This window comes from Anoplophora glabripennis, unplaced genomic scaffold, assembly GCF_000390285.2.
Source record: "Anoplophora glabripennis isolate ALB-LARVAE unplaced genomic scaffold, Agla_2.0 scaffold6, whole genome shotgun sequence".
NCBI lineage: Eukaryota > Metazoa > Arthropoda > Insecta > Coleoptera > Cerambycidae > Anoplophora > Anoplophora glabripennis.
The window spans coordinates 896,279-914,371 of NW_019416749.1; the positions used below are offsets into that span (position 1 = coordinate 896,279).

General features: G+C 32.8%; 1 protein-coding gene across 1 annotated transcript in view; it reads right to left on the minus strand.

Moving 5' to 3' along the window:
* Positions 1 to 18,093, minus strand: part of LOC108911956 (ammonium transporter Rh type B-B) — an 84,690-nt gene that overhangs the window by 25,726 nt on the left and 40,871 nt on the right. The window contains exons 5-8 of the mRNA XM_023455396.1: positions 16,645 to 16,795; positions 13,833 to 13,989; positions 6,518 to 6,819; positions 3,586 to 3,883 (exon numbers count right to left, since the gene is read on the minus strand). Coding sequence (XP_023311164.1) covers positions 3,586 to 3,883; positions 6,518 to 6,819; positions 13,833 to 13,989; positions 16,645 to 16,795 — 908 coding nt within the window. The remainder of the gene's footprint in view (positions 1 to 3,585; positions 3,884 to 6,517; positions 6,820 to 13,832; positions 13,990 to 16,644; positions 16,796 to 18,093) is intronic.

Consider the following 18,093-nt stretch of genomic DNA (forward strand, 5'->3'; position numbering starts at 1 on the left):
GAAAATGAAAACAATTAAATTCAAACAATAAATTTCTAATTGAATTTGTATTGAAACTAGATAAACTTTGAATCATGTTTAAAAGTTAAGACTCTTAATAAGAAATAACTAAATAAATAAATAAATAAATAATTTGAGGAAAGCTGAAACCCAGCATCATCTTCAAAATTTTGGGAAATAATATCATTATCTAGAACAGCCTGACCGCAAAAAACTAAAATTAACTGGTATGTAAAAAAAATGCGAATTTGATAATACCGAGAAGAAAGACACGTAGACACTCATTAATGTATTCATAAAATAAAAAAAGAACTTATGTAATAAAATTAGAAATTTATGTACTACAAAACTTTATAATTAGGTTTCCTTTACCCATCTGTGCAGGGACGATGTTGGATGAGGTTTTATTGGCCATAAAGTTGATAATTTCATTAGCCTTCAAACCTGTCACCATAAAAAATATTAAGTATGCTAATAAATTATTTATTCCCAGGTGATTAACGGCCAGTATTGAAGCTCTGGCGGTCTAAAGCGGGAGTTTTCTGGTAGCCGTCATTAATTTCTTTCATCCCGAATAGTTGCTCTGATATTTAATGGGTTTTAAGGCTAATGTTAATTAGAAAACATTCTGTGATACAGAATGATAATTACATCTCAGAGGAAATTGTACCACTTGGGCGTAGAACACGAGAGTATGTAAAAAGCAAATTAGGTAACAAGTTACATATATATAAAAAAAAACTTTTCAGTGACCCCATTGTACAATTATTTAAACGTATAAAATATACTTAAAAATAAAATATATAAATATAAATTGCAATTAATAACTATTATTTTTCTCCCGGGGCGACGGCCAATAAAACCATTACAATTTTGCGCAATTTATTTCAATTACGTGCTTTTTTAAAACTATACATAAATAATACACTGACATATTAATGATTGTGTTTAAAAATGCCAACATTTTTCCACAATTCCTATAGTCTACATTTTTTTGCAATTTTCGTTTAAAATAATTAAGAATTTTAATAACAGTAGAATTAAAAATTAATTCCTTCAAGTTGGCAATTAAATTTCGGTGAAATTAAAAACTTTTTTTTAAACTGATGAACGACCCTATAGTCTGTTTGGAAATGAAAGAGAGTAATAAAACCCCGAGATAAGAACCGGCCATGGGCGTGCTAATATTTCGTTTCAGGTAATTATCGGGTAACACTAATGCTAACAGGTAATGGGTGTACATTAGTATATTTTACTGGATACATCATAGGGCAGGAGCCAGTGTATTGTGACAGATCAATCTAGTCTTAGAGCTGCATATACGAAGACGTGCTAGTGCAGTAGAGTAAAATTCGACTTGTGTTTAGTGACTAAAGTACACTCATTTTATTTTAAAAAAGAAATACCAACGCTAAACAAAATTTTAAGTGAACTTTTAGAGGACCACGATTTGCCACTTAAGATCAATTAGAAAATTCCGTGACGAAGGGAGGAATATTTATTATCTAGACGAAATTTGGGTCAACGAGGGATATACTGTAACAAAAGTATGGCAAGATAAAAATGTAAAAAGTTTTCGACAAGCATTTTTGGATGGACTTTCAACAGGGTTCAAGGCACCTTCAGGTAAAGGGCGAAGATTAATAGTGACACATATAGGTAGTGCCAGTGGTTTTGTAGATGGCGGTTTACTTTTATTTGAATCTAAAAATACAGGTGACTATCACGAAGACATGAACGCAGATGTTTTCGAAGAGTATTTTACACAGATGTTGGATCTTATTCCTCCGGGGTCTGTAATTGTCATGGATAATGCCAGTTACCATTCACGGCAGACCGAGCGGACGCCTACGACTGCTTGGAGGAAAGCCGATATAATTCAATGGTTATCCGGAAAAAACATTTCTTTTGAAACAAATATGGTGAAAAAGGAACTTTTGACACTTGTCAATCTTAATAAAGATCAGAAAAAATATGTTATCGATGAAATGGCAACAAATCGCCAAATAACGGTACTACGGTTACCACCTTATCACTGTGAACTTAACCCAATCGAATTAGTCTGGGCGCAGGTAAAAGGAGATGTAGCGCGAAATAATACGACGTTTAAATTAAGTGACGTGAAAATTTTGTTAAAAAATTCCTTGGAACGAGTAACTGCAGATAACTGGCAAAGATGTATACATCATGTACAAAAAGAAGAGGAGAAAATGTGGGAACTCGATAATTTAATTGACGTTACTGTGGAACCTATCGTTATCAATCTAGGAGACGAAGATAATTCATCAGAATATTCAGAGGATGAATTTTAATATACCTACTTTTTTATTTTCTTTATTGTACATTTATACAACACTACATTTACTCACCATAATTTGAATTTTCAAAATACATATATTTTTGTGTGGAATAAAAGTCTATTCATTAAATTTAAATAAATATTTTGATAATAATATTGAATAATTTTATTTGAATTACTAAAAACCCTCTTAACCCGGTTATGATGCTTAAAGTAGCCTCATGTTTTGAAATGCTGTTTTTATATTGTTTACTTATAAGAGAAATGGACCGAGAAATTGAAGCGGCATAGACAAAGACGGATTGTCGGGGATTAAATTTTAGCTACCTGCTACAGTTTAGTACAGTCCGATCGCACAAAGTTTTGTTAAAAGTAGACCTCATCTATACTGAAAATGCATAATATAAAAATATTGAATATAAGCACCAGTACTACATTTATTTACGATTTGCATACATAATGAGCTTTTATTACTCTCTTTCATTTCTAAACAGACTATAGCTGTTGCACTAGGTGTTGCGAGTATAATTCAATGCCGTTAGGGGCATATAGCTTTTACTTACTAAGACTCCACCTTATTTATACAACAAGATTATATTCCGCAGTGATGTGCATAATATCAATATTTTATCCAAAGGTTTACTCAACCCTTCTCAACATAAAACGTCTTTATTTGAGAGAAGTTTTAGATATATGTAAATATATGTACTGGTTGTATAACGGCGTCACACTCGGTGAAGGATATTTTAGTTATGCAAAATTCAAAAGATTCGTTAGGACAATGTTATTTTCTTAGGTATGTTACTTATTTAATGCTGCTATTGTTATTACTGTTGTAATTTACCTGTATATGTTTACTGTACTATGGTACTATTTACCTGTATATGTTTACTGTACTATGTATATTAGATATATGGTATCCAAAGGTTAAGCGGTAGAGCACACTTCCCCTTGAGATTTCCAAAATTGTGGATAACCTTTTTATTTTTTTGTGCTAAACGACTTTTACTTTTCTTTTGGAAATAAAGACATTATTATTATTATTACTTAATATCTCGGAAGCTGATAAATTGTTGGTTGTAGATCAAAAAATTGTTTTGATTTACATTCATACAATGGATTTTCAACATTTCTCTACCCCTCTTCTGAAACTGGGTCCACTAATAGGTTGTTTATCTACTATTATTCATTTAAATAATTGTGAAATATTATTCATCTTTATAGATTACACTATTGTGAATATATCGTTTTATAAATTTCACCTTACAACATAAGCCATATCTTACCTGTAATAAATCCAGAGACTGTGGCGAAGGCGAGCGTTACCAGAAGGGAAATTATTTGATATCCGGCTTGCTGACCGGCGCTTCGTCCCACCCCTGGATTAATGTGATAGTCCGGGGTTGGTGCCGCAGTAGGACTTGCTCGTGCTGGGTACATCTCGTACAGGCTCTTATTGTAGGTAGCTTCGGTGGCGAGAGCCGCCATGATCACGCTGACGATGGCCCCGAAGACGCCCGGCATGCCGTGTAGGTTGTGGATGCCACAAGTGTCGGGCAAGTTGAAGGACTTTTCCAGAATTGGCTGAAATATAAGCTCATGTTACAATTTGCTATTGCTATTTGCTAAATCCATGTTGCATGGTCTGTCTACAGAGCGTTTTTGAAATAAGCTGAAAAGTATAAAAAAGGGCATGAAAATGGGCAACTTTTATTGAGCAATTGATGGTTTAATTGTCAACCTTGTGCATCTTGTGCACGTGCACGGCAAGAATGCTTCGGACTCGCTATATGCGTGAAGCGCTTCTCTAATTGGCTGACGATCCACGTGAGTTCCACAAACAAGCAAATCTGGTGGTAGGTCAGTATGTATTGTGTTCTTTAGATGTGTGTTGTAGTATTACTTAGTCGGCGTATAAAATGTTTTTTTGTCAAGAATTAGCAGATATGGTGTTAATGTACGAAGAATGTCAGTGCAATGACTGTAATAGACAATAACCTAACAGTAGAACAGTACAAAAGGCAGTTCAAAGGTTACACAATACTGGGAATGTCCGCCTGACATGTGAGGGTTGTGGACAGGAAAGGCCGCAACATGTTTTTGCCAACGAAGAAAACATCATAAACTTCGTTGAGGAAGATGCGAGGCGCAGTACTCGCGACATTGTCCGAGAGGTGGGTGTATGTAACAGTACCGTGTGGCGTGTAGTACGGGAACAATTATTATAGTGCTGGGAATCATATTCGAATAATTCGAATATTCGATTTACTAAGTGTAAATGTAATGTAATGACTATTCGAACATTCGAAATTATTCGAATTATTCGAACAATTTCACCTCCATATTTTTTATTGGATTTTGTTAATACTTGTTGAATTTAGAAACTGTTTTGCCTGGTACAGGTTTTGAGCAAAAAGTTCAGGACCCCATACGCGCACATAGTCTCTTCAAATATCTGATTTAACAAATAAATATATAGTAGCTTCTCATTTCAACGCCTTACAATAAGACAAGGACAATAAAAAGTACTCGTTTAGAAGAAGCCTCGGCAGTCAAATTTCAGTTCTTAATTTTTAAACATTTTAGAAAAAATTGCAGCTCTTTTAAGTAGTCGTAACGTAACTAATTCGGGGGGTTTAAATAAAAAATTTTTGTATATAAAGAACCCCTTTTAATATTGTAGCCATGTACACCCTGTATATGTAGCCATAAATTTTTTGAAAATATTGTAAATATTCGAATAATTCAAATAATTTGTATATTCGTATGATTCGTATAATCGAATAATTCGAATATTGTAATAATTTCAATATATCCGAATAATTCGAATATATATTGAAGTAACTATACGGATACGAAATTAAAAAAATGTACCAGCCCTAATTCAGGGTTCAGGCGCTAAATAACAATGATTTTTAGCCCCACATGGAATTTTGCTAGTGATTTCGACATTAAATACCACATATCCGGATTTTACAAGACCCACGTAGTACATAGATCTCGGTTCCAGCAATAGTTTTCAGTGAATGTGTGGTGTTTTTTGATGACAGATTTCTCGGTGCGATTTTTAAAATTATGGCGATGTTTCCTATGGTACTAGCTATGTCCTGTACACATTTAGTTTCGCGCAACTCACTCGGATTCAAAAATACAAAACCTATGTACGTTTTCAGCCACGAAATTTGAATAATTCTAAATTTTTCAAATTTTCACCCCCAAGAACGGCGGAGACAACATTTTTAAAATTATGGCGATGTTTCGCATGGTACTAGCTATGTCCTGTACACATTTAGTTTCGCGCAACTCACTCGGTTTCAAAAATACAATACCTATGTACGTTTTCAGCCACGAAATTTGAATAATTCTAAATTTTTAACAAACGCCTTAGCAGATTTGTTGGCAGACATTCATTTACAAATCCGTGCCCAGATGTTCTACATGCATGATGGTGCTCCTTCCCATGTTTCTCTTGCAGTTTGTGGATTTTTACATAGCAACTTTCCAGAAAGGTGGATAGGACGAAATGGTCCTGTAAGTTGGCCAGCACGAAGTCCGGATATGAACCCTTTGGACTTTTCTGGGGTGTATGAAGCAAAAGGTGTACCGAACGCCGATTGTCGATGTAGCAGATCTTCAACAGCGTATTTTTGTTGCATCTAATGAAATTGGGCAAATGCCGGGAGTATTTGCATGTATGCGGACTAACTTTGACCGTCGTTATTATCATGTATGTATATTAGCACGTGGAAACAACTTTGAACAATTTTTGTGGAGCATATCGTCTTTTGGTAAGTAATTCGTTTATCGTTTAATTTTTGTGTTAGGTACTTTTAAATGAGATTTGAAAAATTTCAGCATTTTCGAATACAAAATTAAAACCGTCAAAACCACCAACAAAGCTCGCAATGCGGCGCGCAGTAACTTCAATATCAAAGACACAACTGGCTGCCGATTTTTGTTCAATTTAAAACGTAATGTTTCAGTCTATTAGTTGCTTAATAAAAGTTGCTCATTTTCGTGCTCTATCACCCTTTTCAAGGAATGCACTTATTTCAGAAACACCCAGTATAACTAACATTATTTTATTAGTAATTACTTTTGTTGTTAATTTAGTTTTAAGTAATTAATGTACACTGTTCTAGACTTTAAACCCTATGTCTACACCTCGAAAAATAAATAAATAAATTAGTTCTCCGGATGGTTCCTGAACGTACTTACCGATAATCTGCTGTAGCCGAAAACCGAAAGGAATCCCGCGATGATCCCTATAATTACCGCCCCGTAGGGCTGCAGCATCAAGTTAGCCGAGGCACCAATTGCTACTCCCCCCGCCAGGGTAGAATTTTGGATGTGCACCATATCAAACTTACGATCGGAATTGAAAATCAACGAGGCGGCGAATGCGGATGTGCAGCAGGAAGCTAAGGCCAGGTAGGTGTTGAGGACGGCGCGGTGTTGGTCGTCGCCTTTGAGCTCGATGGCATTGAAGCTGGGCCAGAATAGCCAGAGAAATACAGTGCCTGTAAAGTTCCAAATCGGTTATGCGAACTGGACAAAGGAGAAGAACGCAACTTGGTATTATGGCGTTGAAGAGTAGTTTTGAAATTAGTGTCAATGGGAAAGTTCAAGAAGGAGCTTAATAAAAAAAAATCGGTAAGATATACGGTACCTAGATACGAATTTGACATATGAAAGGAATATATTAATACATTTTTTAAAAATCTTCTTAAGTATGAGACTAAAATACATTTGCAATTAATTTTAATTAAAGTCCATATTTTTAGCTATAAAAAGCATATGGGATCAATAGAAATAATAAATAATATTTGCTACACAGGGTGTATAACAACAATCTTTCAGGGCCCTCTTTAAAACAAGTAAAAAAGATAAAGGTAATGATTTTCCCTGAAATGATTCACAGGGGAATCTTTTTAAATTGGACTTAAAACATAGTCTTTAAAGTTTAAACCATTTAAGATATAGATTTCAAAGAATAACCGTAAAAACAGCATACCTATTTTTAGCCTATTTTCTCACCCTTGCCAGAGACCTTAAAAAAAATCCTAAAAATATTCTGCATATGTCAAAGAAAAATCAAGATAAACATATTTTTTAGTTTTTCAAAAAATGTCGAAAATCACCCTAATTAGAGGTTGATATGAAATGTATGAGTAATATCAATAAGTATTTTGTATTTTTTCTATCAAATAAAATCTTACAAATAGGAAATAATTTATTTTCATTTTTAATGAGGGCGTGATATAGTTGTAAGTCTACCCTTAAATTCGCTAAGGGGCTTAAATCATCCCCTAAATACGGAAAAAATAAAAAATTACTTGAAAAATCTAGGAAAAGTACTAGGATATTCTAAATTATTAGAAATTCAAATCGTGTACTTCTCACTAGTATCTATAAGAAAACCACCCCTGTAACGAAGGGGTGAATTACCTCCGAACGTGATAACATACGAAAATATAGCGATATAAAAAAAACTGTCGAATATTTTATAATAGATCTTACTTTTCTGATCAGAAAGATTAAGCTGACTTGACCTAATTATTCCAAATTTTTTTTATAAAAATCAACCCTCATAGGGGGTGAAATCATCCCCTAAACATAAAAAAATAAAAAAAAAATATTTGGAAAATCTTGATTTTTCTAGTAATTTTTTATTTTTTCCGTATTTAGGGGATGATTTAAGCCCCTTAACGAATTTAAGGGTGGACTTACAACTATATCACGCCCTCATTAATCATGAAAATAAATGATTTCCTATTTGTAAGATTTTATTTTATAGAAAAAATACAATAAGAATTGCTTTTATTCTTATTAATATTATTCATACAATTCATATCAATCCCTAATTAGGGGTGATTTACGGCATTATCCAAAAAACTAAAAAATATGCTCATCTTGATTTTTCATTACCAATAATTTGACATATGCAGAATATTTTTAGGATTTTTTTTAAGGTCTCTGGCAAGGGTGAGAAAATAGGCTAACTTTGCGGTTACTCTTTGGTGCAGCCTTCAAGCTTTTTCATAGTAGATATCAATGTTCACATTGGTGTCCACGTAAGATTCTCAGCCCCCCCTCCATTATCTTTTTTTGCCTTAATAACACAAATCTGAGAGATTGCTTACCATTTTCTAGACACCCTGTATACTAATTTTCTCTAATAATTTATAATTCAACTGAGAAAGGTTCATTTTCGGCAGTTGTTACAACTTTTATACCACTTTCCAAACCAACTGATAAAAATATTATCAAATTATAATCTTCAATATATAAAAAATGTTTCTTGAAAAGCATAATTTTTGTATTCGACATAGCACTGATTAGTTTGATAATAAAAATTGGTATGTACGGTACAGTTATACCAGTAGATATATCAGTTTAGATACTTTTAGATATGATCTTTAATTAAAATTGGGAACATGGTTTCCATTAATTCAGTCCCTGCATTCAAAGCAAAAAATATAAATTCATTTACTAATCCAGCATCAGAAATATTGGTGTTTCTAATTTTAAAAAATGTCTTTCCATGGCTCAGACTATGAGAAGACAATGACTGATAATGACGATGATGACGATGACGATGACGATAGCGATGGCGATGGCAATGGCGAAGGTGATGGCGATGAAGGCTACGATAAATATAACCACATCGCTATACTCCAAGCAAACTTGTAGACTACAAGCCCATCGGAAATTTTTAAGGGAAAAGAAATTTTTTAATCATTTGACCCAACATGAATTACTTATAAATCAATATTACCACATAATAACAATAACTTCAGAAACTACGCCGTCAATTCTTGTTGGTACAGGTGAGTACACAGGTGAGCTAAACCTGTCCACCAACGGGGGTGGTTTTCGGCAAAATATGTTTGTACGACATTTCTAAAGTATATAGGTTACACTAAAAAAATGAACCTCGACCTAATGCCGTACAAAAATAGCAATACCGGAAGCCAGGAAAATGTTTGATTTTCTGAAAATTTTGGCCCGATTTTTGGTGATTTACGGCATTTATACTGCAAGTTTCGGATTGATACGTAGATAACTTTTTTAGTGATGCCGTACGTATCTGCTGATACAGGAGTTAGAAATCCTAGGGGCATAGGTAAGTTAAGCAATATTTTACAGGAACTTTTTCTGATATTTTTGACATGTTTCTAGTTCCTAAAAAATAACTTTTTGCGAGTTATTTTAATGATAATCGGCTGAGAAAATATTCCTAATTTGTTAACGAATTAGTTAAAAAACAACCAACTTTTATAGTAATTTTTAAAATACCTGTCTTATTATTTGATTTGGAAAGTCGTCATTTGGAATGAGATATAAAATTGTAATTTGGAATTCTATCTCCACGTTTGAAAAGGTACACTCCTACGTAAATTTACGAGTATACGGTGCAATAAAATACCTTTTCTTAGATTATATCCAGTCAGATCATTATTTTACATTATTACTTTCTACTTTGTTAGTGCTCGTCTATAATTTGATATTAGCGAGCAGTTATGTTATCTTCTTTCCTGTTCTTTTTAAACAAGCCGTTTAACTTTGTCGTTTATTTCCGGAAAAACGCTGAAGCTTACATTTTCCTTCACAGAAGTAAATGTTTTATTAATAAAGTCTGACGAATAAAAATAATAGTCCATAATCTCCGGAGAGTCTCTAAGCTCATTAAATTTTTCTAAAGGACGAATTTTGTTGCTGAAGGATTTTATGCAAGAAATTATTGTTCAGCAAATTGCTCGAGATGTCATGAAGATGCCGTATTTTAAATAATTAAGTGTAAAGCGAAAATGTGTCTCTAGGGGAAAGTGGAGAACTATCGACTCTCATTTTATGTTGTCAAATATCCCGCTTCTTAAGACTCTCTAAATTAAAGCAAATATTTTGAAATTTTAAAAGCACTGAGTTTGTCTTAATATCGAACAATATTCATATTTAAAATAGGAATGCTTTTAGTACTTTCTTAAAACTAAAAATTTATTGTTAATTTTCTTCTTATTCCTTTTATATTTTCACAATTGCACTGATGTTGTCGTTTCAAATTTTCATATTTTTCTGAAGGACATGCATATTATATTAAATGAAATTTTGTTTTAATAGCAAAGTCAACGGCTTTATAGCTAAAGCAATTACTGCAGAATAATGTTTACTTTCCATCTACTACGCTTTGAATAAAATTTATTCAGTATAAAGTTTGGAAAGTTGTGAATATTATGAAATATTTTCCAGTAAATTATTGTGAGCATTTGATGTGTCAATACACTCATGCGAATTCCCATAAGAAGGGAAAGTCTTCCAAGTTAGCGTCGAGTTTTTCCCAAAGGTATTTATTTCCCACAATATTTTTTTCTCTAATAGAAATACTTTACGCCATTTGTCATAAGTTTGTAATATTCTTTACTTTTCTTCCAATTTTGACCACGTAATTGTTGATAATAGTTATTTACACAATAAAGGAGGTAAGTATTTACCAGTCGATGACGATTTTGCGCCCGAGCGGAGCGAGAGCTGGCAATAGAGTCCGAGACTGGTAAATTATATTTAACTACTGCGCGGTGTATAACATTTTATCTGCTCCCACAGTTCTTCATGGTTCATGAAATAAAGATTAGGTGTTATTTTTTGACATTTCTTAATCAATTTATTTTGACATTCCAAATCTTCCAAAATCGCGTCAATTTAAAAAATTTCGATGACATTATTGTATTACAATTCCAGATTCTAAAAATGGTATGTCACGTACGTTTACAATTGCTTCTCGTCTACTCGGTTCTGTTTCTCACCTAGAAGTTCTCAAGAAACACATCAAGATTAGATTGAAAATTAAAACTGAACTTTCACGCTTTTTTATGCACCATCAAGCAGGTAGATGTTACAGCCAACCAGTCGGCAAGAATACCCTTCCTATGATTCCTAATAAGATTGCACAGTTTTTAAACTATAACATCCTGAAACATATACAGGCCTTTCATTCCGAAGAACATCGGCAACGTTACTGACTAATACAGGAGTTGATGTATTAGCAATCAAGAGACATGGTGGATGGAAATCAGCCACAATTGCAGAAAGATTAAGTAACAAAAATGAAATAGCCGACAGGATTCTTTACAATGACACTTCAACTTCAGGTTCTAGTAGTACGTCACATCATGCTGTTTTAGTGGATCATCATTTTGAGAAAAATGTAACAATTAGTAAATGCGAGCGAAATAATTATTCAGATTTTATAAATGTAATAATAACTGTACAATAATTACTATAAATATTCATTCATAATAATTAATAAAATGTAATGTTCATCAAATATTTCTATTTAGGGAGGTAAGTTACTTCACTTACCTCCCGTTGTCCGAAGCAACTTCCACTTCTACGGTAAAATTGACTTACCTCCNACGCTTTTTTATGCACCATCAAGCAGGTAGATGTTACAGCCAACCAGTCGGCAAGAATACCCTTCCTATGATTCCTAATAAGATTGCACAGTTTTTATATAACATCCTGAAACATATACAGGCCTTTCATTCCGAAGAACATCGGCAACGTTACTGACTAATACAGGAGTTGATGTATTAGCAATCAAGAGACATGGTGGGTGGAAATCAGCCACAATTACAGAAAGATTAAGTAACAAAAATGAAATAGCCGACAGGATTCTTTACAATGACACATCAACTCCAAGTTCTAGTAGTACGTCACATCATGCTGTTTTAGTGGATCATCATTTTGAAAAAAATGTAACAATTAGTAAATGCGAGCGAAATAATTATTCAAATTTTATAAATGTTACTAAATGTAATAATAACTGTACAATAATTACTATAAATATTCATTCATAATAATTAATAAAATGTAATGTTCATCAAATATTTCTATTTAGGGAGGTAAGTTACTTCACTTACCTCCAGTTGTCCGAAGCAACTTCCACTTCTACGGTAAAATTGACTTACCTCCTTAAAAACAATGTATTAATAGTCTGTATACTATAGTGAAAGCAGATAAATAATATTAATAATTGGACATTACTGAAAAAACAGGGAATAAAATCAGTCTTGTTTTCATATGTTTACATTTTGTTCCACTCTAATAACTTAATAGTAAAGAACATCAGATATAGAACTATTTTTTCAAATAATTGAAGTACCTATCTCAATTGTTCACATTTTTTGTAAGGTCACCAATATTCGAAAGGACCCTAATGTTTCTATTGTTGATATATTTAGAGTGAATATTCGAAATTATCTGAATCTAAATAAACATAAATAGTTTGTTGTAAAAAATATGAAAGATATCATTTATAGAATTTAAGTACATTTGGGAATTTCGAATCCTATATATTAATCGTTACCCACCCCGCAATGAAAGGTCACAGAAAACATGGGCGCCCATGTAAACATCGGAATGTACCTTTCTTGTTTTGTCGAGAACGGATCTTCTCCAAAGAGTTCGTCTTTGTGACTGGTGGAGCAACCATCTGGATACTCATTCAAGAACCCTTTTCTGTTACGAAACTACATTTACAAAAGACGGAATCAACAATTTCCCAACGATCATGTGTGGACAATCGAAAAAAACCTTCATACTATTCGAGAAACCCCAAGATTCTCCGTAAAGATTTGGGTTGGAATAATTAATAATGAAGTTTCTTCGGCGGAAATTTGAACAGCGAGATGGATTTTTGGAGAACGATGTACCTCTACTACTTCAGGACATTCCTCTTCAAATCAGAAGGACAATGTTCTTTTTACACGATGGTGCTCCGTCCTATTATGGAAGAGGTGTCATTAATAACCTCGATGAAAAGTATCCAAATCGATGGATAGGTCGTGGTGCTTGGCCATCGCGATCTCCGGATCTCAACCCGTTGGACTTTTTCATGGGGGGACATTTGAAGACACTTGCCTATTGAATGGGGAAGCCTAATTGGAGGAACCAACAGATTGAGAAGATTATACAGCGTTTGATGAGGTGAAAAACAGTATGGAGAACTACAACTGGGAACGAGTACACTTCGATAGAGGATTGAGTGCACAAGGCGGTGGTCACACTAAGCAGCTCTAATAATTACACTGTCATTACGTGTTTATTAAAATAAACCACATTTTTCACTAAACCCTCTGGTTGTAATAATGTAATTTACTATTTAGCAACTACCCATGCGACCTGGCAACTTCAATCCCCGTTATTTCGAGAACCATTGGGAACCATTCAGGAAATGTTAATAGAATCATTTTTGCTTAAAATTAGTCATAGAATTCGTATACAAAATATCTCTGATACTTCGGCAGCCACTCTCTATTTATCGGTAGTATTATATGCAATTTTTGTACAATATCTTCACTCTTCACTTGTGTAAATAACTACTATTCTTTCTCTTTATTAAAAATGCATGGCAAGAATGAGGATATTAGGAAATGATTAACACTTTGTAGGGAATATGTCGAGGAAAATGGGAATTGTCCCAAATTCTCTCTAGCCTAGCTCAGATTTATCACCGGCTGAAAGTATAACTTACCTAACATGGCAAATAAATCGGACGTGTAGTTGGACTCTAACAAGGAGCTTCTTGTTTCTTCGCTTCCTTCCTTTTTTCTGTTGATCACGTAACTAACAGCTAAACCGAAGTAAGCGCCGAAAGTGTGAACAAATATTGAACCACCGGCATCTGCCGCCTGCAATAACAAAGAGCAATATCAGGATTCTGGAAATTGTTTATTTTATTTATTTCGTTTTATTTAGTACGGAAGTGTTGAAGCGCTGGAATTTTTATCGCCTTCGGCACTCCAGCAATGTTGATTTAAATAGATTTTATGGCTAAAATATTCCGAAAATGAATCCAGCAGTTTATGTAGCACAACTGGCCCATTTAACGTTCTCTGTGGTTTGCATTTAAATTTGAGTACCTATCTAATACTTATACAATATTTACCGGGTGAAGAATCCTGCACAATACCAGGAAAAACATTTTTGTTAAACATAATAATCAGTTGATTATATTTAACTAATGATTTTGTGGGAAACAATCACTCTGCGGCCTACTACCCTGCAGCAGAATCGCCAGAAGAAAGATAAGTAACTGCATGGTTAAATCATCATTTTCCTAATAAATGGATAGGTTAACAAGGTCCAACAGCATGGCCACCGCGTTCCCCAGATCTAAATCCTTTGGATTTTTATTTATGGGAATATATGAAGCTGCTTGTCTACCCTGTTGAAATCATTACCCGTCAGCAGTTACTTGAAATAATTCAGGATGCAGCTAACCAGATAAAAAATTATTAAAAACTCATCCCTCGAGTGACGGAATCTTTGGTTTGTCGAGTGAGGCTTGCATTCGAGTAGAGGGTGGACATTTTGAACAATTTTTATAGTCTTCAGATTTGTTAATTTGGTTAATACAGGTTAACTATTGTTTAAATTTTAAACAAATAATATATTATAGCAACCATCATTTTTATTTATCAGACTACTTTGATTGAAATATGAAATTATATATTTTTTAAAATGCTTGTAACTTCTAAACAAAAACAAGTCGGACCTATTTTTATATAAGAATGTTTTATGTTTATGATTGTATTTATATTTATTTATTTTTATTTTTATATTTTTATTTTTTTTATTTTTTGGTTTTAATTATTACATTGTTTGTATATCGTGTTTGTATCCTGTATATTTGTATTTAAATTTTTTTACCTAGGTTAAGTAGAGTAGCCGTAGGCTAATCTTCGACTTTTCTAAGATTGTTAATTGTAAATTTCAAACATGTTAGAAATAAAGCCATTTTATTATTATTATTATTATTAGCAAAAAGGTTCCGTAATGTCCTTGTTCGACTCTAGAAAAACATATGAAATATGTAGGAAGAGTTTCAGTTATTCCAGAATCGATTCGTCAAACGACATTTACAGCTTTTTAAGATTTTTATAGGAAACTAACAAAAAGACTGTAGATGGATATCGAGTTTTTTGCAATAAATCTTCACTGACAGATTCCTTGATATCCTTCCCCTTTTCTAAGTACAAAAAGAGCGGAAATTGGTAAAAAAGTGTTTTCTCTTCGAGTTGGATTCACTCAAGATTTAATTCCAAAGAATCAGTATCGTCTGAGTTGATTTTTATGCACAAAGGTTGTAGTTTAATGAGATTTTTTAAATCAATAGATTATGCTTTTATTAATTTAGATGGAGATTTTATTAGTTTTTTTTCCCTTAAAAATAACTACATCTATCAGAGTACACTTAAATTTCTTAGTTCAACGTTGCCAACTAATAAAATTGCTTTATAATTTTAAAATCAACCAGATTCTATTTTATTTTATTACTTTTGCGTTACTGCAAAAACTAGTTTGTTTTATTAAAATCACCAACGCGATTCTTTAGTTTAAATTAAATTGTTCCAATAATAAATGTTAATAATGTTCGTACAGCAAAATTATAATATATTTCGTAGAATTTGCTTTTATGCTGTTTTCTAAACCTTTATAGAGCAATTACATAGCCACAAAGAAAAAAATTGTCCGTACTTCTCATGCGACATGCAGGTGTGTTATCCGTAGTATTTTTGCTGTAAAAATATCAAAAATCACAGAAAAGTGCTAGGAAAAATACAATTTTTTTTTCTATATTCAAATGTTCATTTATATAGTTAAGACCCCGTCGAACATGAGTCCGGGGTCAGAATTGATGGTTCTTTTTATAACCTCAAAAAATGGGTCAATTACTCTTACTCTTACTCTTTATTTAACGACCACATTACGTACAATAAAAGTACATTTGAAGTCACTGACATATTAATGATTAATGGTTTGTGTTCGACCAGTTAAAATAATCTTGTACACTATAAAAGCATTTGTCCAATAGAAGGCTTTTATTCAACTTATAAAATTGATTAAAACTTAAATTAGTAACATATACATTTTTAAAACATTTGTCGAAGTGATTGTATAACTTAACATCTAACTTATTAATTTTTGTTGTGCGTATTCTAGAGAACGGTTCAACCAAAATATGTATACCACGATGTATATGCAGTAACGACTGGAATATATAAATACATGGTAGTGGCATAATATGAAATTTTTTCAAAAAATAACAGATTCGATAACAAATTTGGTGAGACTACAGTCGAAACGTTAGCATACTTATGTATTTTTTATTAATTATTTCAAAACTTAATAAAACTCTGTATAAGCAAATACAATTTTGTTTTCATTAGTTCATTTGTCATCAACTGCTATTATTATCAAAATTGTTATTGTTACTCTACTATTACTGATTTTATGGTGCTGAAATATTGTGCTGTGTAAAGTCTATAATTTGAGTCTCATACCTGAAAGATTTTTGTGCCCAAATAAAGGTTTCCTGAATAAGCTGTTATTTCTATAAAGGCCATAATCATTAACTGGATATACGACGTCCTTCCGAGTACTGCCCCCACAGATATAAGAACCGTAGCAGCGGCAATATCAGCTTTGTAAATACTAAAAAAGAGAAACAGAAATTTATTATATTAGGCTGGACGCAAAAAGAAACGAAAGGACAAAATATGTGTCTTACAACGTGGATTGGAGAAATTGACTTGGTTACTGGTGAGGAAAATTATTAAGTTAAAAGCTTATTTTCGTAAAAAAGGTCTCGAGCTTGTGCGTGCGGACAAACGGACCCTGTTGACACAGGGTCGTAATCGAAAGAAAGGTTATACTATGAAAAATTTAGTAGTATTTGTTATTATATGTTTAAGTTACTACAATAGAATGTTATCCATGTTAAAATGTAACTGACGGTGTCACAGTCTATATCTCGGCTTCGATCATCTACAAGACAAAATACTAATTCTGTTATAGGTCCCGTTTAAATTCGATATCAAATCGCTGATTGAGAATATTTATTTAAAATTATTTTAAAATATACAGGCTGCATATGTATGAAAGCGTATACAGTGTAGGAAAGTACCGATGGTCTATCAGAAGTTACGTGAGAGCGATAAAGTAAGCCATAGAAATCCATGTGATAGACAAGGATGGCTACAATGAAGGCGTCTAATAGTCAACGCCCATTTCGCCCTTCCACAAATAAGAAGTGGATCTTATTTGTGGAAGGGCGAAATGGGCGTTGACTATTTGATGCCTTCATTATAGCCATCCTTGTCTAATCACATGTATTTCTATGGCTTACTTTATCGCTCTCACGTAACTTCTGATAGACCATCGGTACTTTCCTACACTGTAGTTTAAATATAGTACCATATATATATTTTTACATGTTTGGTGACATAGTTTTGTAGACTTTTCATTTTGTATACTTCTTTAGTCTATTTTAAATTTAACTTTTTGCATATTTCTATGATTAATTTCGCCAATTTTTATTAAAAAATTGCTGAACACGGCATTTATTATTCAGTATTAAATCTGTTTCATTTTTAATTTTCCGTGGCCTTCCAGCGCCATTAAAATTAAATATCGTCCTTTAGCATAGTCTAGATATTTGAATTGATAATATAATAATTTAGGGAAATGGAATAATTCATGAATAAATTATTCTATTTCTTCGCATTTCTATGTAAACCCATCAAACCACATATCACTGTAATCCTGAATCATTATATTTTAAAAAGTTTTATTTCTGCGTGGTATATTTTATACATATAAAACAAATGCAACAATAGTGAAACAACTCTTTTTGCAAAAAAAAAACTCTTTTTATTCTAAATACAGCAATCTTTCCTTTAGTCAGTGGTGGCAGGAATATCTATAGCCTTAAGTACATTCGAATAAAGGGT